The sequence below is a fragment of the Gopherus flavomarginatus genome, chromosome 1 (assembly GCF_025201925.1).
Source record: "Gopherus flavomarginatus isolate rGopFla2 chromosome 1, rGopFla2.mat.asm, whole genome shotgun sequence".
Classification (NCBI taxonomy): domain Eukaryota; kingdom Metazoa; phylum Chordata; order Testudines; family Testudinidae; genus Gopherus; species Gopherus flavomarginatus.
This window is the reverse complement of record NC_066617.1, coordinates 88,279,541-88,304,746: the sequence shown is the minus strand read 5'-3', so window position 1 is coordinate 88,304,746 and position 25,206 is coordinate 88,279,541. Positions and strand designations below refer to the sequence as shown.

At 42.6% G+C, this 25,206-nt stretch overlaps 2 protein-coding genes across 6 annotated transcripts in view; one reads left to right on the top strand and one right to left on the bottom strand.

Annotated features, from left to right (window-relative positions):
- Positions 1 to 25,206, top strand: part of LOC127041897 (uncharacterized protein C3orf20-like) — a 46,412-nt gene that overhangs the window by 19,492 nt on the left and 1,714 nt on the right. For 4 of the 5 annotated variants that reach the window (XR_007771769.1, XM_050935680.1, XM_050935671.1 and 1 more), the window contains 3 exons: positions 509 to 788; positions 2,634 to 2,750; positions 12,089 to 12,231. Coding sequence is in view for 4 of the 5 variants with exons in the window: in XM_050935680.1 (XP_050791637.1) it covers positions 509 to 788; positions 2,634 to 2,750; positions 12,089 to 12,231 (540 nt within the window). In the remaining variant the exon portion in view is untranslated. Of the gene's footprint in view, positions 1 to 508; positions 789 to 2,633; positions 2,751 to 7,083; positions 7,186 to 12,088; positions 12,232 to 25,206 lie in introns of those variants that run through there. The other variant, XM_050935685.1, reaches the window with a different exon arrangement.
- Positions 17,021 to 25,206, bottom strand: part of VEZT (vezatin, adherens junctions transmembrane protein) — a 102,428-nt gene continuing 94,242 nt past the window's right edge. Inside the window, exon 12 of the mRNA XM_050934935.1 lies at positions 17,021 to 18,288. Coding sequence (XP_050790892.1) covers positions 18,230 to 18,288 — 59 coding nt within the window. The 3' untranslated portion in view covers positions 17,021 to 18,229. The remainder of the gene's footprint in view (positions 18,289 to 25,206) is intronic.

Below are 25,206 nucleotides of genomic sequence, written 5' to 3'. Positions count from 1 at the left end.
CAACACTAATACCCACACAATTCACGCTTAACTTCTGTGACTAAATAATTAAAACAGTCAGTCAGTCATAGTGTATTTATAAGGGCATGAGGTGCACGTGAGACCTGCAGAAAACCAGGAAGTCAGACTTTGAAGTCTGCATTCAGGGTTGAGCAATTTTCAAAGCCTACTTGGCCAGCTCATCCAGTTAGGGAGAGCACCATCCAGCTTTCCCATCTGGCGAGCTCAGCAGCTCTGCTCCTGCAGAATTCAGGAACACCACAACATCAGAGATTTGGTCATACCTCTGGAACCTCAGCCCTTGAACTAGCTACGCATGTTGGTTAACCAGAGTTCAGAAGATTTAGGTTTGACCCTGCTGTGCTGTTTACAGATTATGGTTTAAAATATGCTGTTCTCTGTATTCAGTTTATTTGACATTCTATTTAACTTGCTTCTGTTTTCACTTTAGCACCAAAGACTTGACTGCCCTCTAATTTTCCCCTTTGCTTTCTATTTCTCATGACAGCGATAAACTATGGTTTACATCCCATAGTGCTTGCCCTGTTGTCCTTCGGAGAACACTGGTGGGGCAGGAAGGAAAGATATGCAGATGTAGTAATCATCAGATTCCATATGTATCAGACCTGGAGTATGATCACCTTATTAACAACCAGATGTCTGCCCTGGAACAAATAATGGTGATCTGTGTGTCTTCTTCATTGAAAACAAATGAGGATCCAAGTGAAGACAAATTAGAGCAACTCTACGAGAGGAAGAACAGGAACAGAAGTATGCCATGTATTCAGGTGGGTTTCCTGGGAGTTTAGCACATTTGAAAATAGTTTTTTAATAAACAACCCTTGGATCAATTTGCTGTTTATCCTGTCATCAAAATCTGAAAAATACTCTCACCATTTGAGTACTCAATACATTTGCATGGCTAGGAGAATATGGAATAGTAAATTAATCTAAAAACTTTCTCTTCACATTTATGGGATCAAGTTTAGTATGGTATAAGGCAGGGGTTCTCCTTTTTCTTTCTGAGGTGCCCCGCAACATACTAAAACCCCCCACAGCCTACCTGTGCCACAACAAATGTTTTTCTGCATATCCAGTAGATTAAAAGCCCAAGGCAGGCGTTAGGGGGGTAGCGAGCAGGACAACTGCCTGTGGCCTCCACACCACAGGGTGCCCTGCGAAGCTGAGTTGGTCAGGCTTTGGTGTCAGCCCTGGGCAGCTTGGGCTTCCTGCCCTGAGTCCCATGGAGTCTTAACACTGGCCCTGCTCTCTGGTTTATTTTGGCGGACCCACTGAAACTGGCTGATGTAAGGTACATGTCACAAAGTGGACACGAGCAAGTATGTTGATAAAACTTATGTACAAAGGGACTAGAACAAGATGTAAGTTAAAAGTTGGAGACAGAATAGTGCATGGTGGCTACTTTAACTTACACACTTTTATTGCTGTATTTCTTGCATCATTTTTCTCCCAGTCTCTAGGGCCCTGTCTGCACTGAAGATTTCCTGAACTGTTTCCCCAGCAATGCTGGGAATGGAGCACTAGCAGAAATCTGATCCAGATGTTTCTATCATCATGTTATCTAGTCTTAGATGGCATGATGATAAAAATAAATGCCAGTGGCTGAGCTACACTAATGCTTCCCACCATTATTAGCATGGCTGAATCTGCTGGAACAAGTTTGGGAGGATTTCAGAAAATCCCACATAGTTGCTGCCTTGATTGATGTGTACATAACACCAGGTTAAGCACCTGAACAGGTCCTTACAGATGTTTAACTTATAACCCCTCAGAAATTGGCCCCATAGTATATATCAATTTAAAGTAATATGTTTGGAAAAAATAGAATATAAGGGGTGAAATCCTGGTCCCATTGAAGTCAATAGGAGAACTCCCTTTGACTTCAGTGGGGCCAGGATTTTCATCCAAGAAGTTTAAAAGTGGAGGCTGGATCAAATACAAATTTAATACCTCCAGTCTGCAAAGAGGAGTAGAACTGGCACCACTCTTAAGTATCTGCTAAGAATTTCATGTCAGGGTGAGTGCCATGCATGTGGTTCCCCATAAAAGAGAGGGAAGGAGAGGCTCCTGGGTACAGGTGTATTCATGTGTGCATATTGCTCTTCCCTTCTGGAGACCTGGGTTCAAATCCCACTTAAGTCACTGGTAAAAATGGAGCTTTGGGTTTTCCATCCTAGTCCTTGGATATTTGTCCACTTCATAAAACCCTATACACTGCAGCCTTCTAATTAGTTCCTTTGTGCTAGCAGTAGGATCACTAGTATTTTCAAAGTCAGGACTCCAGTACATTGAGAACTAAATGAGAAGCGCTCACCATAACTGGCTACCCTCTCTCCTTTCATAAGCACTAGATTTAATTTTAAACTTACAGGTATGGCTTCTTTGAAAAAGTGGCAAATTAACCCACAAGGAGAAATCCAACAATTATGAATATGATCTCCAAAAACGAGTGTGCTCAGAACAGCTGCCTGCCTTAGTCACAAAGAAGAAGATAATTACTTCAGTTTGGCTCGTCAGGATTGGTGCAGAGGGAATATTATTCACTGATGATTGGTTAGAATAAGATTTATAGCCTACATATTTCTATAATTGCACTTCCTATGTTGCTTCAGGGTCGCCTGGACTCCTATCGTCTCCTCAAATATGACATCACCTCTGCAGATGAATTTACAGGTCATAAAGGTTCATTACTGGTGCAAAGGCATAATGTTGCTCCCGGCATGTTTTTGGTATGTTAAAACTGTTACCGCTATCTATATGTACAGCCAAATATTTTACTTTTAATGATATTACCACTATATTGGAACGAGACTATGACTTCTGATTGTCACCATGCTGCATACTGTGTCTATTCAGACACTCCTGGCAGTAGCCAGAACAGTCTTTCTTCAGAAGCCCAGGGCTCTGCCACTCTCATGCCTTGATCTTAGCTATTTGCAATACAGGATTTGCAAAACAAATTGCAGTATTCTAATTCTGCCTAGCAGAGGACTGCTGTACACGTGCCACTACTCAGTTCTTTAGAATATGAACCATGTTTCTTTTTCAGTTTCAATTACAACAGTTAGTTTTCATCATGTTTCTGCTAACATGGCTCTATTTCATTTAAAAAAGCTTTGAAGGTATATCAAACAGGGTATCTCAGTCTTTAACAAGGAGAAAAAGCATGACCTTTCAATCTTATTGAAAACCTTTTGCAAATCAGGAAGGAGTTTAAATCAAATGTACACTTTGGCTAGTTTTAGGTTTAATGTAGTATTGTGCCAGGTTTGAATTCATTAGAACCCCAGGTAGGTGACATACTAATCTTTTAATACTTGAGTGACTGGTGCAAAGATTTGGCCATAATAATTTATGTTAGAACTCAGCAGTAGTTATAAAAACTGTACAGAAGAGTTGATTCTTCAGCGCTTTAGTCCCATGCAATATTTGGCTAAGGATGGCTAAATATTGTTGAACTGCACTCCGTTATTATTACACTGGGATCAAATTTAGTCCTTGAATCTCCATGTGAACACCACCACAAATGCTGTTTTTCCTTTAGCTATTCTTTGTTTCTTTCTTCTAACAACAAAAGTCTCCATTAATGACATAGTGGTTATTTCCCGTAAACCTGTTACTGACAGAGAGCAACAATAATCATTTCCTGCATTTGCTCAATATGAATTTTCAGCACTTGCTATGGCATTCAGAGTATAGGAGCTTTAATGTATTCTCCATTCCTGAGAAAAGTAATAAACCCAGGGTTGTGAGTTCAATCTTTGAGAGGGCCATTTAAGGATCTGGGGCAAAAATCTGTCTGGGGGTTGGACTAGATGACCTTCTCAGGTCCCTTCCAACCTGTTATAGTCTATGATTCTAGGAAACATTCAAAACTGTTTCCATCAGTGAGAAGCCAATTATTACTTTTAAAATAAAAGGCAAAGAAAAACATTCCACATGAATATGCCCATCTGTGATCAACTTATCTGTCCACTGGGTGACACTATCGATCCACACAAAGTTACTGGATTGCATCTAAAACTGCAGAAAGTGTGTCTAAGGAAGATTAAATTTAATGTTTGACATTTCATTTCTCTGCACACTATTGCAATATGTAGCATTTTGCATAAAATATAGTAACTTCCTCCTTGATGGTAAAGGGTAAATTTGTCAGATTAATGATATAACTAAAAAGTGTATAAAACAAAGCCCCCACTCTATATTTACAGAGCTGATCGAAATCGGTGAAAAATAAATTGGCCATTTCTTAATGAATGGAAAAGGAGACAATATAAGGTAGCTGAGCCCAATGTGTAGTTCATTGGGCATCACCACACACGTGCCAAAAGAAAAACATCTCAGTCTGAATGACCCACCAGCTTGTGCTACAGAGGAGCACTGCTATAACAGGGCTGAGTAAAGATGCTAGCCAGCTACATAGAGATGTTTTGGCTCTGGTCCATATCACTGGTTTTGCATTTCCATATGGAAGTGGTTTAGTGAATATGAAAAAGAGTTAGGAGGATAATGTAAAGCTTTATGATTAATGTTAATCCAGATGTTTACAGTAGTTCATGAACTTGCCTAACATTCGCAGTCATTTAGAACGTGTAGACAATGAATACATAGCAGTGGTTAATCTGACAGAATGAAATTTGTCCTTATCCTAGAAAGATGAACCACCAGTGTGTGTTCAGTATCAATTCTGTAGGCAGGCCTGAGAGAGATAAAAGAGCACATGGATCTGGAATTGGTCTACCATATGGCCTTGATTATTCTTCCTAGGAATAGGATGGTGATTAGCGAGGTTGTTAATGTCCAGAGATGTTTTCTTAAACAAGGACCAAACCACCATGTTTAGGTGTGGCTGTCAGTTTGGCTTTCTGAAAGGAGGTATTAACAGTCCTTTTCAATAACAGTCCCAGTATCTTTCCACTGGCAAAACAACCAACCAGAAAAGAGATGTGTCAATTTGGTAACAACTCCCTAAGCATACCCAAAGCCTTAAAAATGAAACTGGGCAAAAAACAATTTGTACAGATGGTGCCTTCCTTCTATTCCTATGGAAGCATTCAAACCACACTGAATCAATTGATTTTAAGAAATAAGTCAATGATTCCTTATAGCAAGAACCATGTGGCTTCCCATGCTGAGTCAGTGCAGTTAATCTGCCAAGAAAACTGGCTGCAATTTAGGAAAGTTTCATCAGCATGGCCAAGGAGGAGAAAATGTGACCACAGCCATGCCACAGAAATGCAAATATTCTCCATGAGCCCTTTGACCAGATCTACATGAAACTTCCAGCAACAGCACTCCAGCCTTCTGCCCTACTTCAGGTTATTTGTATACTATGGTGATCTGCAAAGCCAGTGAGGGGGGAAGGATGCCTCCAACTGCTACTCTGTATGTGGTCACAGACAACAGAGGGCCATAATGTTCCATAAAATCATCCACACACTGGCCCAAGAGCTGAGTAATAAATTACCTCAGAACATTCTGGAACCTCAGAGTCCATCATTCTCCAGTGGTAGATCCACTTAAGAACCAGGAATGGTGCCAACCTCAGCCTAGAGGAAGTAACTATCTAAGGGCAAAGGGGGTACTGTGCATTCCGATTAGGTACTTGTTTGCGGTTGACCATGGGCTTCTCAGGATTTGAAAAACCAGAATACAAGTAAATTGTTGAAAGTCACATGGAAATTGGTTGCAGAGCCAGAAACAGAACCTTATTCTCCTGACTCCCTGTCCGGTTCCTTAGCCACAATACCATCTTTCTTCCCCTTCCCTTTTTTCTTATTACTTTAAAGTTGTATGCAAAAGAAAGCTGACATCTTCAAATACAGATATCAATTATTTCAATTTTGCTTGTGTTTTAAGTTTTTATGCAGCAAAATGAATATTTCCAGGAAGGAAAGGGTTATTTTAAGCCCTGTAAATTTAGGAATGCAAAATTAAATATTTTAATTTTTTTACCTCAGTGCAGCCAACTAAATTTCCTCTAATTGAGTCAACACCCTTATGAATTTCTTTAGATGATCAGGAAAAAAAAAATCTCCAGAGGAGCACAATTGTCATCCTATGATCAAAAGGCCACTCTTAGCTTGTCTAAAAGGACAGTGTCCATCCTTAATTTCCTATTTACGTAACTATTAAACCAATAAACACAATCAAGTAATGGTAAAAAAAAAGGAAATAAGTTGTACAAATTTAAATAACTTCATTAATCAAGGGAAATAAAATGTTTTGTGATATGAATAATTGGATTTTGAACAATTTTCTAAATGATGATTTAAATGCCTTGAACTAATAGTTTTACAGAAGCATTCCAGCAATGCTATTTGCTCCCAGGGGCAGCCACATCTCTCTGAACACGGCATGTGCTTCCCGTCATGGGGACAAATCCACCTCCAGCTTAGGAATCTTTGGCTGGGATTCAATTCCTGTGCCTACAAAACATTAAAGAGCTGCAAGCTGAGAGGGGAAACCAAGATTTAACACTGCTTTTGGATAAAGTGGCTTTTCAAAGGCATTGTTCGTGCTGAATTAAAAAAAAACAACAAAAAACCTCCTTCATCCGGCTTATTTTTCTTCCTTAAAGGATTTTAGCTGCTCTGCCCAATTTAGATGCTTTTTTCAGCTTGTTAGTATATATGTGATTCATGAAGAATTGACATAGTATTGCCCTCGTTAATCCAACAGTAACAAGGCATGATATGTATTACCAGGAGACAAGTTCATTCTTAAACTGGAATAAGACAAAATCAAAATAACCTGCTTTGACCCACAGGTACTGTAATAGCTGCAGGGAGGATGATTGTAAGTCATTGCATCTGAAACTGAACGTGAAGATGATGCAGAGTCTTCAGCTGGTATAGGATTTGGCTACCCACCTTCTCCTTGGCTCAGGCTGATGTAGAGCACATCAGGCCTGTGCTCAAATCTCTCTACTACTCCAGTCAGCTTCCAATGCCAGTGTAAGGCCTAGGTCCTAATTTTCAAAGCAATTAATGGATCAAGCCCCAGTTACCTCGAAGACCAACTTGTGATCTATGAATGCCCACAACAGTTGCTCTTTTCTAGGGCTATGCAGATCACAAAGCCCAGGATGAAGTGCATGAGGGCTGTGGACAAAATTTTCTCTGTTGAAGGGATCCTGCTATGGAACAATCTTCTAGAGATCAGGTGAATCCCAGTCTGACCATCTTTAGGAAATCTTGCAAGCCTTCCTCCACCATAAATGACACAATTCAAAACACCTCTTTTATTCTAAAACCCCTTTCAACTGCCCCTCACATCCCATTCCTTCCCACCCCTCTCAAGCCCCCCCCCAAACTTCTATCTCAAGGAGAGTTCTGATCTCATAAAGGGAGGAGTGCCAGAGATTCCATGAAGTCTTCTAGTGACTGCTTTCATGACTAATTCTAGCCAATGTCAGAGGAGGATTGCTCCCACACATAGTTAGTGGACTTGGCAGTGGTAGGTGCCTGCATTGGATGCCTCATTACCTCAGGGCTTGCAGTAGCAGGAAGAGATCAACTGCAGAGTTTGCACTGATGATCCCAAGAGCAGGAAAAAGCAGCAGGTTGAAGCCACGCATACATTCCCTGCATAGGAAACAGGACATGTAATCTGGGTCCAGGATGGCTGACATCTGCTGACACATGTTGGGATAGGAACAGAAAGAGCAAAAAATAGAACTGTAAGTGGAATGAGGAATTGGAGAGGCATGAGAAAGGATAGTGCTCAGTTAGCAAAAGCCTAGGTAGATAGGCTGGCAGAAAGACATGAGAGGCAGGAGAAGGAGTAGGGGAGAGACAGACAGACAGAAAGGGGAGATGGAGAGGTTGGTGGCAAAAAGACAGGGCTGTGAAAAGAAAAAAAGCAGGGATACAGAGAAAGTGTAAGGAAAAAAACTGAAATATGGGGACCCCATAGAAGAATGGAGAGGGGGGAAGAGAGAGAGAGGAGGAGAGCTAGGGAAGCAACAGACAGGAAGAACAAGAAAAAGCAAACAAAACAACGCAGGAATCAGCAGAGCAAGGAGTGAAGATGGGGGAAAGCAATACAAAAAACATGGTTTAGGTTAGTATATTTTAGGTAATTTAGTCATCTTCTTGCCTGACCAATGAGAGGGAGTTCACTGGAAGGGGAGGGACTGATTGCAGTCTAGTGGAGAAGAGTCAGGTAAATGCTAACCAGTGGGAATGAGAAGCTGGGCAACACCAAGGGTCACATGTCCCCTGTGTCCTCAGCACTCCAGCCAATGCGCTAAAGATTTGTAGTAGTTTCAGTTATGATATGCAAATTACTACAAGAGCACTTTGGACTGCTAAGAGAAAAACATGTATGTCGTGCTGCTGCTCCTGACAACGTTGGGCTTCTATTGGAACACACTGGCCTGGACTTTGTGTACCTTTTCCGTGAATTCTGTGATCACAAAGAAACTCACAAAACTTTGGCTCAGTGTTGGCAGGAAACTAGGAGAGAGCCATGTTCCTCTTCAGGATACCTGAGGCAAAATGTGCATGAAGAATTTGCCTCAGGTTTCTGCAAGGGAAACGTGGTTCCAGCAGTTTGCATTTAGCTGCACTCAGTGCTTGAGGTGGAGCATTGTTGCCACTCCCTCTCTCACACACATCATTGCCAAAGACAGTTAAAGATGGAACTAGATCTGGATCACCAGCTGGAAGGGGAGTTCCTTTGGTTACAAAACTTATGCTGCTTGACCCAGACAGTTCTGGAAGCATAGAGAAGAAGCAGTGCCAGGCAAGACACTGCAGTGGTGCCCAGCTACCAGAGTAATTCTCTGCTTAGATTTCCAAATGCATGTGTGAAGAGTGACCCTCGCAACAATGGCTTCAGCACTTTTTGCTAAAGAGTCCTTCGGGGCATCAACACCACACGCTTTATGACTGAAAGAAAAATGGGTCACAAATGCATGAAACAATATCACTCTGCCTGCTTTCATCTACGAAATTAAAAATGCCTGAGATTACCAAGGGTTTCTCCCATTTCTCCATTAAAAGTGGTGTCCCATGTTGTGTTCTTCACTGGTTACATTTCAAATAAACAAACCTTGGTTTGAGCACAAAATGAAGAAAATCCAGTAATCCCAGGGATCTTCTTCCAGTGAATACACCCATTGTTACTTTAATATGTGTTACTCTAAAAATTCAAAACATCTTGACTAGGAGAGTGTTGCCTGCTGAGAAGCTTCCGTGAAGCGAGCCAGATGTTTCCAATTGTGAACCACTTGGGACTTCCCACAACATGAGCAGTTTGGGATATACCCTGAACTTAGCGATTTATATTATTTCAGTATTTTTAACACTGTGGGCTTAATTCTTATATACACTAGGCCCCAGAATGGTGTAAAGGGCCTTACTGAGAGACTCAGACCCAGTATGCTGTCACCTATCATTAAGACAGAGAGAAAAAACAAAGAATAGCTCCATCCTTATTCATTTTGTAGCTGATATCTCAGCAGGCTTTTCTTAGAGCCCCATTTATAAACCATCCACAGGCTGGCTCAGTGAAGAGCAGCTTTGGCAATTGGGTAAAAATTATTTGTTTTTTCTTGTATCTGCTGTGATGGTATTCAGCTTTGTGATACTCAAGTAAAAAAATGTAAGGTATTGTCCTATAAGGTGCTGAGTTCCCTCTGGGAAGTGCCAATTAGTCAGTTTTCATTGACTTCTAGAGGCATTGTGGGTGCTCAGCACATAGCAGAATCAGGCTGTTACTCATTACACACCAAAAAATCTTCACATTTATGGGTGACCCGGGCCACAGTAAGCCCCTCCCATCCCTTTTCAATGCCAACTTCCATGTTGGGAGTGCAGATTAAATGCAGGGGGTCATGAGTTTGGCAAAATGTAGCAGCATTTTGTTAATAACAAATTGTTATTAGGGGGAAAACGTAGAAATTCTGAGAGGAGTGCCTTGTCCACAGCATGCGGATCCAGTCTTGCAGAGGTTGGGCTGCATTCAGCACTATTATGATTCCATTGATTTCATGAGGTTATACTAGTTTTTCATTTGGTTCATTATGCCCAGTATATAAGGTCACTTTTACCAACAGACAAATACTGTGACTGAACACAAATGTAGCCAGCATAAAAGTTGAGACCTAAACCCACAAAAGAAAGGAACATCTGAGTGGAAGGGGAAGCTGCTGCTACATCTAGTTAACTCCAGTTCAGCTTTGGCGTTATAGCACACATTAGACTCTTCTATTAGAGGCTGTCAATTCCGGACAATGTTACATATCCTGCATGTATTGCCCTCCTTCCCCACTTTCCAAACAGATTGTTGCACAAAAAAACTAAACACAAAACTCTGTCCTTGTCTATCCTACAACACCAAAAAGTTACGCTTTACTTCGTTTTTACTATTGTTAAAATATTAAAACCAATTCCTGCTGCTTCCCTTGCATATAGTACACAGGGGCAAACTCCTATTCATACAGCAAACTATTATACATGGAGTTTTTGTTACCCGGGGAATGTAGAGGAGGCAGTTAGCAGCAAATAGTAAAATAGTTCTGTGAACCAGGATCTAGTACAGATGGTGCCACACAACATGGTTTTGGTGATGCAAACTTGATTTTCAAGGCAGAGTCTCACACATGGACTGAAATACTAAGCACCATCATTAAGATCTTACCAATATTTGGTGCTTGCCAACCTGTAGGACTCTCAGTACTGAGAAACTGAGGCAGTTATTCTCCTCTTTAGCTCTGATTTGCTCTCATACTTTGAGCAAGTCAGTGAATTACTCTGTGCCATAATTTCCCATTGGCAAAACTGGGATAATACTTCCCTTCCTATGTAAAGCACTTTGAGATACTTGGATGAAAGATGTTAAAGGCAAAGAATTATTATCAGAGCCAATCAAAAAATTTCTAACCAAGATTTTTCAAAGAAAAATAGCCTTTTTACAAAAATATTGGTTTGTAAATTGTGGTCTACATACTTGCAAACAAATATTTACGTGAAATTTTTTATCTATATACAAAACTTGGAAACAAATATACATTACATTTTATATATATGTAATTTCACTTTTTAAAGAAAATTGGTGCCTCTCTTTTAATTGAAAACATTAATGAAAATGTTATCAGTATTTTTCATTTACCAAAAACCAGGATTTTCAATAAATGCTGAAAAACACAGCTTTTGGTAAATGCAAATTGTCAATAATCATTTTGATAACACTTTTTAATATTTTATTGAAAACATTATCAAAAGTTGCAAAAATATTAAAAATGCTTCATCTCAGAATATTTCATAATGGAAAACAAGTACAACATTTTGAATATTTTTGCAAAATAATACTATATTTTTTCTTTTTGAACAGCTCTAATTACCTTTATTCTCCTGTATTAGTTGTCAGGGAGAGATGATTACAAAAGACTTAGTTTATGCCTGGATCTGGCTTTAGATCTGAAGTGTGTCTGTCAAACAGAAACAGTGCCATCTAAAGCCTGCAAATCTAAAGCGCTCATTGTGTGACGTTCGTCAAGTCACTTACCTCTCTGAATCCCAGTCTACCTATCTTTAAAAGGGGTATAATACTTATCTGATGAGTGTAGTGTGAGGTTTCATTAATGTTTGTAAAGGGTTGGGGAAGAGGTACCACAATTTCCCATTCCTGTCCGCTCTAAAAACATTTATTAAAACACTGAACTAGAAAATGGGTACAATGCAAAACTAAAGTACCCTCATTACAGAATATTCTGCTAGTTTCCCTCCCATTCACACTACTTTCCTTATGCCATATCATGCCTTACCTAATCTAGATTGTAATGTCCTCAGGGCAGGTAGCTGTGTTGTTTGTTAGTTCATGAAGCACCATACAGAATGTTGTCCTGTATGCAGAGGAATGAAGTACTTTGAGACACTTCAGAAGTATGACACTTTTTAATAAAATAATGAAAGGCCAAAGCTCAAGGCAGCAATTCATGTAAATAGCTAGGCTATTTCAGAGTCATTCCTGTCAGTTCTTCAACCTAATTTCCTCATTTAAAACAACAGGTGGCTGTTCCTATTTTAATATTCTGGGCTTTTTCTATGTTCCTTGGCAGATGTACATTCAAGGAAAGCTGCTCTTTGCCAATTATATTTTCAATGGATATAGCAAGTCAGCTAAAGACCTTCAAAAACAAATAGCAAAGACCAGGAGTGATTACCATATGGGCTACTGTCTACCCAACGATTTCAGATTCAGGTATTTTGCTTTTTCTGTATCTAATCACCTCCTTCTGGGAAGCTTTGCTCCCTCTGTCCAGTTTTTTACTTTTAATTTGTTGCAATCCAAAACAACATAGGCAATATTTTCAATATCAAAGGGCTGCTATTTATGACACATTGACATATTGGCAGTAGTCATAGTACTACAGATAGGATTGTTTACTTCTCACCTCATGCAGGCTGCAGAATCATTTTTAGAAATTCTGCTATTGCCTTGTTTCTGGGAGCTAGGTGCAGGTTCAGGCCAGTTCTGCCATTCCTCTTTGTAGCCAACCTGAGCTGAACTTGGCCTTTTTAAGGTATGCCAGGTTTGCCTTTTTGGAACTATGCATGGAAATTAAAAGACAAAATATAAGACAAATTACTTTAAATCCAGAAAGTCTCTTAGCAACTTACTTTTTTGTCATTTACAGTTAATAACCACAAATATGTTTTAGAAGCACAGATCAGAGAATAGCAGCCCAGGGTTAAATTTTTCCCAGCAGTGCACTGAGCACACAGCCTGGGGAGCACTATGATGAGTTAAAGCAAACTCAGAAAGACTGCCAGTGATTCTACAGAAACTACCAAAGCTCCCCCTGAAAAAGGCAGAGAGCGAAGTAGGAACAGAAGCAAAACCAATGGCCATTTTTTTTTTTGCAATATACATTAATATGCAGCCCCTCGGAAACCTCTCATTCTTATTATAGCAATTGTGCCCAAAAGGCTAGAGTCCAATCAGAACCCCAATGTGCAAGGCACAAATACAAATGCCAGTAGACTCCATCGTCGGCTAACCTCTATTATACTGTGTGGTCATTGTCTAGTTCATTCTTGTGTTAACAGCTTGGAAACAGCACCCCAGAATTAACCATTCGGCAGTAATGGCAAAAGGACCTGAGATATTGCCCCAGATACAGCGTACAGCCCTTTGCTGGGAAAATTTTAGCTACCTCTGACAGATACCAGAGGAATCTGTCTTTTTTTACACACTTTTAGCTTGTCATGCCAATAAAATCTCATTGAATTAACTGCAAAATGGTAGAAAATAGCCACCAGTCTGGTTAGGGTCATATTTTCAGTGATGTAAACTTGTCACTTCACATGTGAACAGCCAGAACACATACTGGAAGAAGAGAGAGGTTAGGGCTAAGATACGGCAGACAATTAATCGTATGTTTTCAAAAGCACTCAGGGCCTGACTCCGCTCCCATTGAAGTCAATGGTGAACTCCCACTGACTTCAATAGGAGCAGAGTTAGGCAAACAGCGATTTAGGCTGTCCCAGGCCTACACTAGAGAGCTGTTCTGCTGTCAGAGCTCTTATGTAGCTGCTCTATGCCGGCGGGAGAGAGCTCTCCCACTGACATAATTAAATCAACCCCAACGAGCGGCAGTAGCTGTGTCAGTGGAAGATGCTCTCCTGCTGACACAGCACTGTTCACACTGGCACGTCTGTCAGTGTAACTTACGTCATTCGGGGTGTGTTTTTTTCACACCCCTGAGCGACGGAAGTGCTAGTGTAGACATAGCCTTAGTTAGTTCTCTTGTTATCTGGGCAGGGTAGAGGTCACCAAACATATTATGTGCATCCATGCTGTCCTGTCCTGAACCCAAACTGGTGCATGGCAAGGTAGAATGCCTGTAGGAGACAGGTGTCTGTTGATGCCATCCACCCATCATGTTTTAGGTCGGGGGTATGTGTGTGGATTTTTCTATCCTGCTTTCATATGGCTGAAGTGATGATTCTCACAGGGAAGTTGGTAGGCATTTGGAGCAAATGACCATACCATCTTGGAGAGTGCTGAGCGACCATTTGAGAGAATGGGACCTGTTTAGTTAGAACACTGATCTCTTAATTCAACCTGAATGGAAACCATTTGATATTTTCAATCACACAGAGATGCTTTATCTGAATGGTGTCCAACTTCTTCTCTTGTCCAACTTCTTTTCTATCTCGACAGTGAGGGGCCATGTTTCAGTCTCATAAATCAGGATGATTCACTACCAAAGCATTGTGTATCCTCAGCTTTGTCTCTCTACTTATAATGATATTTGAATTGCAAAAGATGTTCTTGACGAAGTGCTCCATTACTGACTGTGCTTTTGCAAGGCTGAGTACTTTTGAAAATCTCACTCTGGGAAAAGTAGTGCTAGCATGGACAGGTTGCTGCTGTGATGTCATCTAGACCAGCTCTGAGCATGATCAGTTGACATATTTGTCAGAGTAGCGGTGGCTGATCTATATTTTGAGCTCCCAGTGTTGCTGCCACTTACAATAGTGCAAGGGTGAGGCATTTTTAGAAAAATGCTAACACAGAGACAGCTTACTAGGGGCTTGACTGTCCATGATCGGAATTAATCCAACTCCTGGAAGAACCTGTGGGAGGGGAAAGTTGCACAGGATACTTTGTGGGTTTGCCAAGGGATGATGCCCAGCTGTTCCCCTCTTAGCTACCCCACCTCCATAACCTGTGGATTCCCAATGGTGCAGGAAAAGAGTGCATATGCCATGTTAACTCTCTTTTGTCTCCCTCCCAATACCTTTGGGCCCACAGGAGTGGGATTTTGACTATGTTAATCCCCTCCGTGGTGTGAAGTGGAGAGGATGATGTCCCACACTCAGTTTCTACAGTAGGGAAGATCAGACGAACTATCTGTGACACCAGTGGGGGTTAGTATTAGGAATGAGCAAACTGATCCAGGCAGATTGCAGACATTCTCCACCCAAACTCAAGCTGAACTTTTTGGAACTCTGCATTTCTCCTCACAACCTCTCCCCTCTGCCCCCAGTTTTTGCATGGGTCAGTTGTTTCTAAGTGCCGGGCAGGAATGGAAGCAAAATACCAGGTCACAGGCTGTTGTTTTAGTGTTTCCATCCCAAAAAGAAGCAGAAGCTACTAGAAACAATGCAGGGAATTGTTCTTTTAAGCTTTTAATACATAGATCCAAGAGGTCAAGATATTTCAGATACCCTTTGGATTAATATCTGAAACTTGGGTTGCACACCCAAAATGGACCTATTGTACATAACTAATTAGCATGGAAGAGAAGGGACAGAAATTGTTAGAGATAGAAATGACCTATGAGATCACAATTCCATGCACAAGATAGATAAGTGTCTCTCCCCAATACCTCCATTTCCCAAAGAGAGAATGTATTGAATGTTAAATTAACAAGAGATTTTACCCAAAGAGCTGGAGAAAAATGCAGGGCATGGAATGGTAGTGGTGTGAGAGTACAGAAGGGGTGCCTTTTCCAGAACTGCCTGCTCGTGCTAATGCTGTTTTCTTTATTTGAACTTAACTAATCAGCATCTTTGCCACACAAATCAGCGTTATCTCTGAAACGATGATAAAGCTGTGGAAAAGGAAGCTCTGTGTGCGTCACTAGGTTTAGAGCAGCCGGATGGCTGTGTGCACGTATTTATGTAATTAATACAGCTACCAGAGCCAACAGTTTGCCTCTTTGTAGGTTATCCAACAGTTACATGGAGTGTCTGAGCTCTCTTCTCTACCGTAGTAAATACCTCTCCCCAATAAGGTCTCCTCTTGCACCCCGGTCCATTGCTGTTGCATCATCACCGTGATCCAGGCTCATGACCTCCATATAATTTTTTCAGTTCCTGTCTCCCTCAACTTCCAGGAAGTGCCCAATCCAAACTGGTTCTCTCTCCGCCATGTCAAGAATCTAGTACTTCCTCGTGTCTGTTTCCATCACTAAAATGCCCCTCTACGCTTTGCACATCTTCTGCCTCAGCTACTGCATCCGTTTCCTCTCTGGCCTTTCACCTTGCTCCCCATTCCAGTCTATTCAGAACACTGTGGCTAAAAATTAAAAATTTATTTATCTTACAGGGAGGCAAAAGGTTCCTTCTCTCCCTGCTAGGTTGGTCTGCCTGTTAGCATCCTCTACTAGCGTGCCTGGTAAATGGCTTCCCAGGTTAGGTTGCCATAGCTAAGAAGAATGAAAAAAAGCTAGAAACTACAAAGATTAGCTCTTGAAAAAATCAGGCTGAATGTGCTTCCCCTCTCCTCACAAAGTGTGAAATAAAACCAGATTTGCAACAGCCTCTCTCCCACACCAGAAAGTCTGAATAGGATGATTACTATCTCCACATGGCAAAACATTCACATGTTGCCAAACATCATAAACCTGGTGTATGATTCCAATTCAAAGGAGGCAAAATCATATGTAAATAAATTAATTTTATCCTTTTCTGTCATGGGACTCTACTGCTCCCTTGGACTGGTAGCTGTTGGGAAGCAGCAAACGGTAAAGAACGTCCAACAATCCAGAGAGGGAAAACATCCACCACGGTAACATAATATCAAGCTGACTGTGGACATATTTCTTTAAGAAAAAAAAAAGGGGAGGGTCTTAAAGAGGGAGCACTAAAGGATGATTGAAGGAGGCATCCTCAGAGGTTAAGAAAAACAATTCTTCTCCCTCCTCCTTGTAGCAACCTTTTACATACTTGAAGAAACTGTTATGTCCCCTCTCATTCTTCTCTTTTCCAGACTAAACAAACCCAATTTTTTCAATCTTCCATCATAGGTAATGTTTTTTAGACCTTTAATCATTTTTGTAATAACTGGATTAGTTGTACTAAAGTAATATTATACAGCCCTAGTACAGTATCTTAACTATGACAATATTACAGACTGCAAACATGATCCTTGTTACATATAGGGCTCATATGTATGAAAAACTGGCATTTAAACTCTGGGCCAGTCCAGGATCACGTTGGAGATATTAGTAATGAAAGCAGCACAGAAGACAGATGAGGAAGAACAGGTTTTAATGAGAGAAAGGAAGAATATAGTATACAGCTGATACAAAGAAGTACACAGTATAAGACAAGTGTCTAATATATTAATAGAGAACTTCAGAAACAGAACATTTCAAATGGTTAAAGAAAGTGGCTTGCTCAAAAGTTACAATCTCATGTCTTTTTATATATATACACACATTCTTGGCAGTATAGGAAACATATTCAGTTCTTACACAGAAAATCTTGACTGTCCAAAGTGGTGGTATCACTTCCCAAAGAATAGTTGCATATGGTACATTATGAAGAATACACAGAGGCAGCTCAAAACTTTCTGAGAAGAAAAATGTAAAGGTGTTTTTTGGGTAAACCAATCCCTCACCCTAACAGCAGCAATTTGATCTGTTCCATATTCAAGATCAAAAGTACTGGAAATGGCAAGTGATGATGATAATACCTAGCTCTTATATAGTGTTTTAATCAGTAGAACAAGCAAGACCTTTTGTACTGTGCAACACATTAAAGCTGAAGTATACACCAAGGCCCAACACAGCAGAGAATCCCTCCTACAAGCCTTCTTTCCCTAAAGAGATCATGCAATTTCCCCTCCCCTAGCCTGCTGCCATAAACTAGCTCTATGCTTCCCATCTTTCCTGGGGACACGTGGCAGCAGCCAGGAATAAGTAGTGGGATATTTCTGATGAGTCATACCTGGATGGGAAAAGGCTCCAAGAGGGGGCTGGCAGCTGTTAATCTGAAACCCAGGCAAAGGAAAGTTCCTAGAAGAAGGGGGTTGCCCTGTGGAGCTCCTACCACCATCGGAGCACAGCATCTGCCTTCACTGCATGCTAAGCATGGGGGTAAGCAATCACAGGGTCAGTTAGGCTATTGTGGTAGCCTAATTGCAATAGCATGACCCCAAACTGTGCTGCCATGCCCCTCGACACTATTGCTATTGCTATCTGGTTGTGACAAGGAATACAACTATCTGGGCACATATCCCAAGGTCTGGCCCAAAGCTGCACTAAGATTCACATATGTTCGTATGGTCATGTGGCTGCACGCTGAGATACAGCCTTGTTAGGGGGCGTTATTCTGCTGTATCAAGCACTGGAGAAGAGTGAAGCTGGAGAAACTGCAAGCAGGAAGCTGAGCAGAGTGGAGGAAGGAGCTGAGCAGAGGCAGATTGATGATCCACCCCTGGTCAATGGATTTATGGGAAGGGATCAGAGACCACCATGTCTTGATTGTTGTGACTTCCCAAGGCTATATGTCTTCACTGCAGCTACCTCGGGGGAGCGGTACACATTAATAGGTACTTTGGGGTCTGCACTATAGCTCAAGGAGTGGTGGCTACCTCATCATGAAGCACTGATAGAGTGACACATGTGGATGTGTCAACATGGAGCATGTTAAGGGAAAACCCCGCAACTGAGCCTGTGTTAAATTTGCAGTGAAGACAAATCCATAGTCTAGGAACAATATGTGGAAGCCACAACCTCAGCAGCATAGCTCCCCTCCCTCAATGTCCTGTCTCCTCGCCCACTCCACCCCTTTGGGAGCTCTCAGGGTTTACAGAGGGAGCTCCATTTCCTGGGACCCTTAGGGTCCTCACAGCTGGGGAAGGCATCTGCAGTACACCTGAGCCAAGCTCTTGCTCCAAAAGCCTCCCCCTGCTGCCTGCCTCCTCAGCTGATACCTTGTCTCCTCTCTACCAAACCCCCATGTCAGCTATTTATGTGACACAAAGGGATTTTTGCAGCAACTTGACAAAAGGAAAAGTGAGGGCACTACCGCCTGGTCGTATATGGGGCCTTGTCAGAGCAAGGGAAGGTGCAACAGAGTATGCACATTATGGAGAAAACTACTCTTACTTCAGTCATTAGGTATATGACCAGGAGTAACCACTGTTCATTACTAAAGAGCTTGTATCAATGAGCCAGCACTATATACTGCAGAAACTACCTACTGTCAAGATATCTAGCAGGAAATTCATCTTCAGGGGAAAGTCAAATTATAAGCAAACTTCTATATAAATAGAACAAAACTGCAGTGCTAAGAAAGCATGTCCACTTTTCCATTCCCCCACTCATCCAATCACAGCTAATCAAAGGGCGAAGTACAGGCAGCCTTCATGAATAGAGTGGGAAAGGTGGTGGTGGTGACAGCAGGGGAAGTGGTTGTGTTACAGATGCTAAAGAGAGAAATAAGAAAAAATATAAGGGTAACCAGAAAGACTTTCAAAGTGGACAATGTTCAGTTTCACAGAAGAAAAATTCCAAAACGGAGGGAACTCACCCAAAGAAGAATATAAAGGCAGCTTAACTTAACAAATAGTGAATTAAAAAATACAGGAAAACATGTGACAAAGATGTCATGGCCTGCTTCACAGCTACGGGAGAAGGGATGGGGATAAATAAAATGAGAGAAAAGGAGAAGACAGAAGAGCAACTGAGAAAGGGCCACAGGCAACAGACCCCATCACAAAGAACCTGCTATGAAAAACTTACCAATGCAAGGTGGTTGAAGGTTACTCAACTCACTGGCCCCTGCTACACAACGGAATTTTTCCTGTTTCCCACTATTGCTAATAGCTGTTCAGCTCCCCAGTATCAGCAGTGCTGGGAGCTCGAAAGCAGAAGGCTGTAGATCCTGTCCTAAGCACCCTGTCATATAAACCTGCTCAGAGCCAATCTAATCAAAACAGTTCTTAAAACAGTGTCAGTGGCTGGACCCACTGTTATGAATGATCAATTTATGGTAGTACCCCTCATGTTGTAGGTGTGTTTCAAGCACTGCAGAAGAAGTGCTTCCATTGAGAACTTCCAGCCTAAGGAAAAGATAAACTCTAGATGGAGTTTAGAGGAAGGGGAATAACTGACAGTTTATATACAGGTCAACTTGATTAATTGTCAGCAGCATAGCAGAAACTATCTTTAACTGGAACTTAAGTGTGGACAGGGTAGGGGTCTTGAAGATGAGCTCAGGGCTGCTGGGGCCAAACTGCTCAATACAGAGATTGAAAAGGAATTCTATGGTGTCTAAATTGTTTCCTGTCTCCACCTCACAGTAAAGGAAGTGGGAATCCTGTGAATGCCTGGGAATTTCACAGCACAGGTTCATTTCACAAATAGATCCACTCCATACTCCCTGCACAGTCAGCCTCATTGGCAGTTTCTCACTGTAGTTTGTTCTTTTGTCAAGATGTTCCTCTTACACTTGGGCTGTCATTTAGTTTGTTAAAATAAATAAATAAAAAAATAAAATATAATCAAGGCTTTCAGGATCCTTTTCTTTCCCCAGCTTCCCCTTGGCAATCTATACTGTGGCTATGGCTTTAAGAACCGTTTTAGGGAAATACAGGAGCCAACAGCAGGGCCAGGAATCATGGGCAGGAAATGCAGAGGAGCAAACCCAGCTGCCCTCATGCAAAGGCTTGATAAGGGTAAACAAGATTAAAAGGCTTTTCTGATTACATTTGTAATATCAATATGCATTTCAGATACATTCATACAGCCTGCATAGCAATCTGCTCAAGTGGGTCTCCATTTTCCTTCTCTTACTTAGTTTTTCTTGTGCAATTATCTATTTGTTTTTCTCCTTCATAAGTAACCGTAAGGTACAATATGGGAAAGAATACACTCCACAGCTAAGGCACTTGGAGTGCTACACGGCAATTTAAAGGTATAAAAAACATCAAACCATCAGTATAAAAAACATATGAGACCCAACAATGCAACCTAATTAAAAGTGAGCGGGTCCTATTCAGGGCAGACATAGTAAAAAACAAACAAACAAACAAACACACACAAACACACACACACACACACACAAAACTCCTCTGGAAACACATTTTCTAGTTGCTCTTTTAAAAGCATGAGAAACTAAGGGGGATGACCGACAAAGCAAGTTCCAATCCCTAAAGCTCCTAAAGAAAACCACAAACCCCAACAACAGCAGAATGGCGAGAGAGTGGATGTTGTCAGAGCCTGTTAGACGGTGGACTGGTTCTTTTATCAGGGTTATGGTTCAGCCTTATCTATGACAGGCTTAGCTCACCTCCCCAAGATGTGGAAATTAATAAGAGGAGCACAGGTGACTAACAGACCTGCTGGGATACATGGGCAGCCTGTGGTCAGTCAAGAGGGACACTCCAAGGAAGAGAGAGAAGACCAGCCAGAAAAGGGCCAGCAAGGAGGCCAGGCTGAGCATACAGGAAGAGGCCCTGGGAAAAAAAGTCAGGGCAGTTTGGTTTACAGGGCAGAATTCACTTGTTTGGGATCTCCAGGATGGAGACTGGTAGAAGAGGGCGGACATGGGTGCTCCTACAGGGCGGTCCGGGGGGGGGGCAAGTGGGGCAATTTGCCCCAGGCCCCGCGCCCCGCAGGGGCCCCCACGAGAGTTTTTCTGGAGCGGGGTCCTTCACTCACTCTGGGGGTCCCGGAAAACTCTCACAGAGCCCAGGCCCCTGGAGCTTCTTCTGTTCTGGGTGTTTGGCGGCGGGGGGTCCTTCCACCGCCGCCAAATTACCGCTGAAGCAGGACCTGCTGCCAAAGTGCCGGGTCTTCGGGGCACTTTGGCGGCGGGTCCCAGAGCAGAAGGACCCTCCGCCGCCAAATTACTGCAGAAGCGGGGGGCCCCCCGCCACTGAAGATCCCAGGCCCCCTGAATCCTCTGAGTGGCCCTGTGCTCCTATGCTGCCACTCCATGGAGTGGTGCATGCACCCTTGTCAACAAAGGAGAAGAAGGGAGCGTTTGAAGGCCAGGAAGGTTGGCCGCTGAACCAAAGAGAAAAGCTAAAAACTGTTGAGGGAGAAGACAGACACTCAGAAGACTTGTGCCTGGCGAGAGTCCGGGGCAAAAGAATGATTTTGTTTCCTTTTGGACTTTAACTTTGGAAGAAGTGAACTATTGTGACTTAGTCAGAGGGGTGAGTCACTGGAATAAACTAAAAGTCCTGGATGACTGCTGAGAGGGAAAACCGAGGCGGCAGATATGCACAGAGGCCAAATACTAGCCGGGCAGGGGATGAGGTTTCACATACAGCCAGGGCCTTAAAAACCAACAGGACCAGCTTAAAATCCACCATCAGGCACCACAGGAACATTGCTCCATGAGGTCAGAGTCCAACTACGTCAATAAAAACTTAAACTTAGATGTTAAAGGAACAATGGAGACTAAGAACTTAGGATGTCTTTAAATTGCAAATGGCAGGTGCCAGAACATGACACAAGTGGCCACCGCACCCCCAGGCATCCAGTCTTTCTACAGCCAAGCTTCAATGTGTAGTCAAAATAAAACTGACAACAAAAGGAACAGTGTGCACTGTACAGCTGCTGGGTTTGATTCTACAAGGTCTACTTAATTACATGGGCTGTAATGAAACCAGAAACCAGGGCAGAAAATATAAAATGGAGGCTGCGTGCAGACTTTAGTTACAGAGCCAGGCTAAAACTTTTCATGCAATAAGAAGGTGACAGATGGGGGCACTTACAGAAATACGGGATGGAGACCAGGTCAGAGTCAAAACTGTTAGCTTACTGTCTAAAATAGATGGGGAAGACAGGATTGGATTTATACAGCCCTGGCTCCCTACATCTCTATACTTACACAAGGAAGACCCAATTTATATAAAACAGTTCTTCAAGATTCTTCAGAAATAAAACTACTAAAGGAGTATACCAACACCTGGGTTACAGCGAGAAAAACTCCTGTAGCCAGAAAAAGAAACATGATTAAAGAAGCAAAAATGCTCCCTTAAACTAACAGACTTCTCCTAGCCGCATTACCATTCCTGAATTACATAGTCTAGATTTACATTTTCTGGAATGCTTGGTCAGTGGAGAGCTTACTGCTCAAGATGATGTAAAGAAGAAATAAAATTGGACACAGATTCTTTGTCATTAAGCTGGAGGCCTTATTAGAGTGGAAATGGACTATGGAAGCTCTTACCATCCCCTCAGTAATAGCCCAGTCATTTCCACATGATTGCTGTTCAGTGGGCTGTAAGAAATGAGTGGTGAAGAAGAGGCCAAAGATTGAACGGCCACATAGACTGAAATTCCCTCTCAATCCAAGGAGTAGTCCCTTCTCCACACCAACTACTGAGGCAAACTGATAGGGCAATATGAGGATTCATACTGCTGTATCCCCTCTGTGGATAAAGAGAGGATCCTGGTTTCCAGGTCTAAAATGGAATAATTTAACCAGCAATAAATCCACTTAAAACAAGTTACATGGAAAATAATATACATCATCTGTTAAGGGTCCTAAAGGGAAAGAACTGTTCAGCTGAACTGAGACAAGAAGCATTCTAACAGTGCTAACATTCAATGTCTGTCTACACAAAATCTTTGACCAACTAATACTAGGATATCACATAATATGCTGTTTCATGTCCATACTGCATAAACCAGATTAATTTTTTTCAGTAGTTCAAAATTTTAATTATAAAATGCTCCATTAGTGAGTGAGCTAAAGTGAAAATGTCCTTCTACTACCTACGGTACTTGGATTGTTTCACAGGCCCTGGCATCACACTATCATTTTTTGATTGTAGCACATGTAACTTCCTTCCACCAGATGTCACATGTCTAACTGCAGACTCAGTAGAGAAGCCAAGAACTTTAAGGGCCTTTCAGGACACTGTGGGCTTGTCTACATCAGAAAGTTGCAGCGCTGGTGAGGGAGTTACAGCGCTGCAACTTAGGAGGTGTACACATCTGCAGGGCACCACCAGCGCTGCAACTCCCTGTTTGCAGCGCTGGCCGTACTCCCGTTTTGTCTCGGGTGTAGAGGATCCAGCGCTGGTGATCCAGCGCTGGTAATCAAGTATAGTCACTTACCAGCGCTTTTCTTGACCTCCGTGGAATAAGCAGGTATCCCAGCATACCTGAGGAAGCCTCTGGTAATCAAGCTGGTCTCCTTCCCCGGCTTGCTCTCGCGTTCCCCGAACCCCGAGCAAGCAGGTCTCCTTCCCTGAGGTTTGCTGGGTGGTTCCGGGAAGGCGAGAGCAAACCGGGGAAGGAGACCAGCTTCGCCGCGGTTTGCTCTCGCGTTCCCCGAACAAGCAGGTCTCCTTCCCTGCGGTTTGCAGGGTGGTTCGCGGAACGCGAGAGCAAACCGCGGCGAAGCTGGTCTCCTTCCCCGGCTTGCTCTCGCGTTCCCCGAACCCCGAGCAAGCAGGTCTCCTTCCCTGAGGTTTGCTGGGTGGTTCCGGGAAGGCGAGAGCAAACCGGGGAAGGAGACCAGCTTCGCTGCGGTTTGCTCTCGCGTTCCGCGAACCACCCTGCAAACCGCAGGGAAGGAGACCTGCTTGTTCGGGGAACGCGAGAGCAAACCGCGGCGAAGCTGGTCTCCTTCCCCGGTTTGCTCTCGCGTTCGCCGAACCCCCGAGCAAGGAGGTCTCCTTCCCTGCGGTTTGCAGGGTGGTTCGCGGAACGCGAGAGCAAACCGCAGCGAAGCTGGTCTCCTTCCCCGGTTTGCTCTCGCCTTCCCCAAAACCCCTTGAAGCCGCCCAACAGCGCTGCAGTGTGGCCACATCTAACACCACTTGCAGCGCTGGTTGCTGTAAGTGTGGCCACTCTGCAGCGCTGGCCCTATACAGCTGTACTAATACAGCTGTAACAACCAGCGCTGCAAAATTTTAGATGTAGACATGGCCTGTGTGTGGGAAGCTTGCCCTGCTGCTGCCCTGTAGATGGAGGCCCAGTCTACACTTAAAACTTAGATTGACATAACTACAGTGCTCAGGGGTGTAAAAAATCCATACACTGGACAAAATAGCTATGCTGACTTTACCCCTAGTGTAGATGCAGCTTGGTCGATGGAAGAATGCTTCTGGTGACTTACCTACTGGTGCTTTGGGAGGTCCAGAAAAACCCTTTCCGTTGCGGTGGTCTACGTCTACACTATGGGATTAGAGCAACATAGCTATGGTGAAAAACTACACTCCGACTAGACGATGAGAACTACATCCATACAATTTATTCAGAGCTGGAGCTTACAGCTGCAGGGAGATTTATATCTCTAAATATGCAAATTAGACAATTAATTTGCATAAGATGACACATGGAGCAGCACAAAACGAGACGTCTATGAGCTAGTTTTGATTTTATCATTTGCTAGTTTAGATGAGAGACCATGGGGACAATCCTGATCACTGGCTTTCATCCCAAGGCATATAAAATTGGGCAATGACACA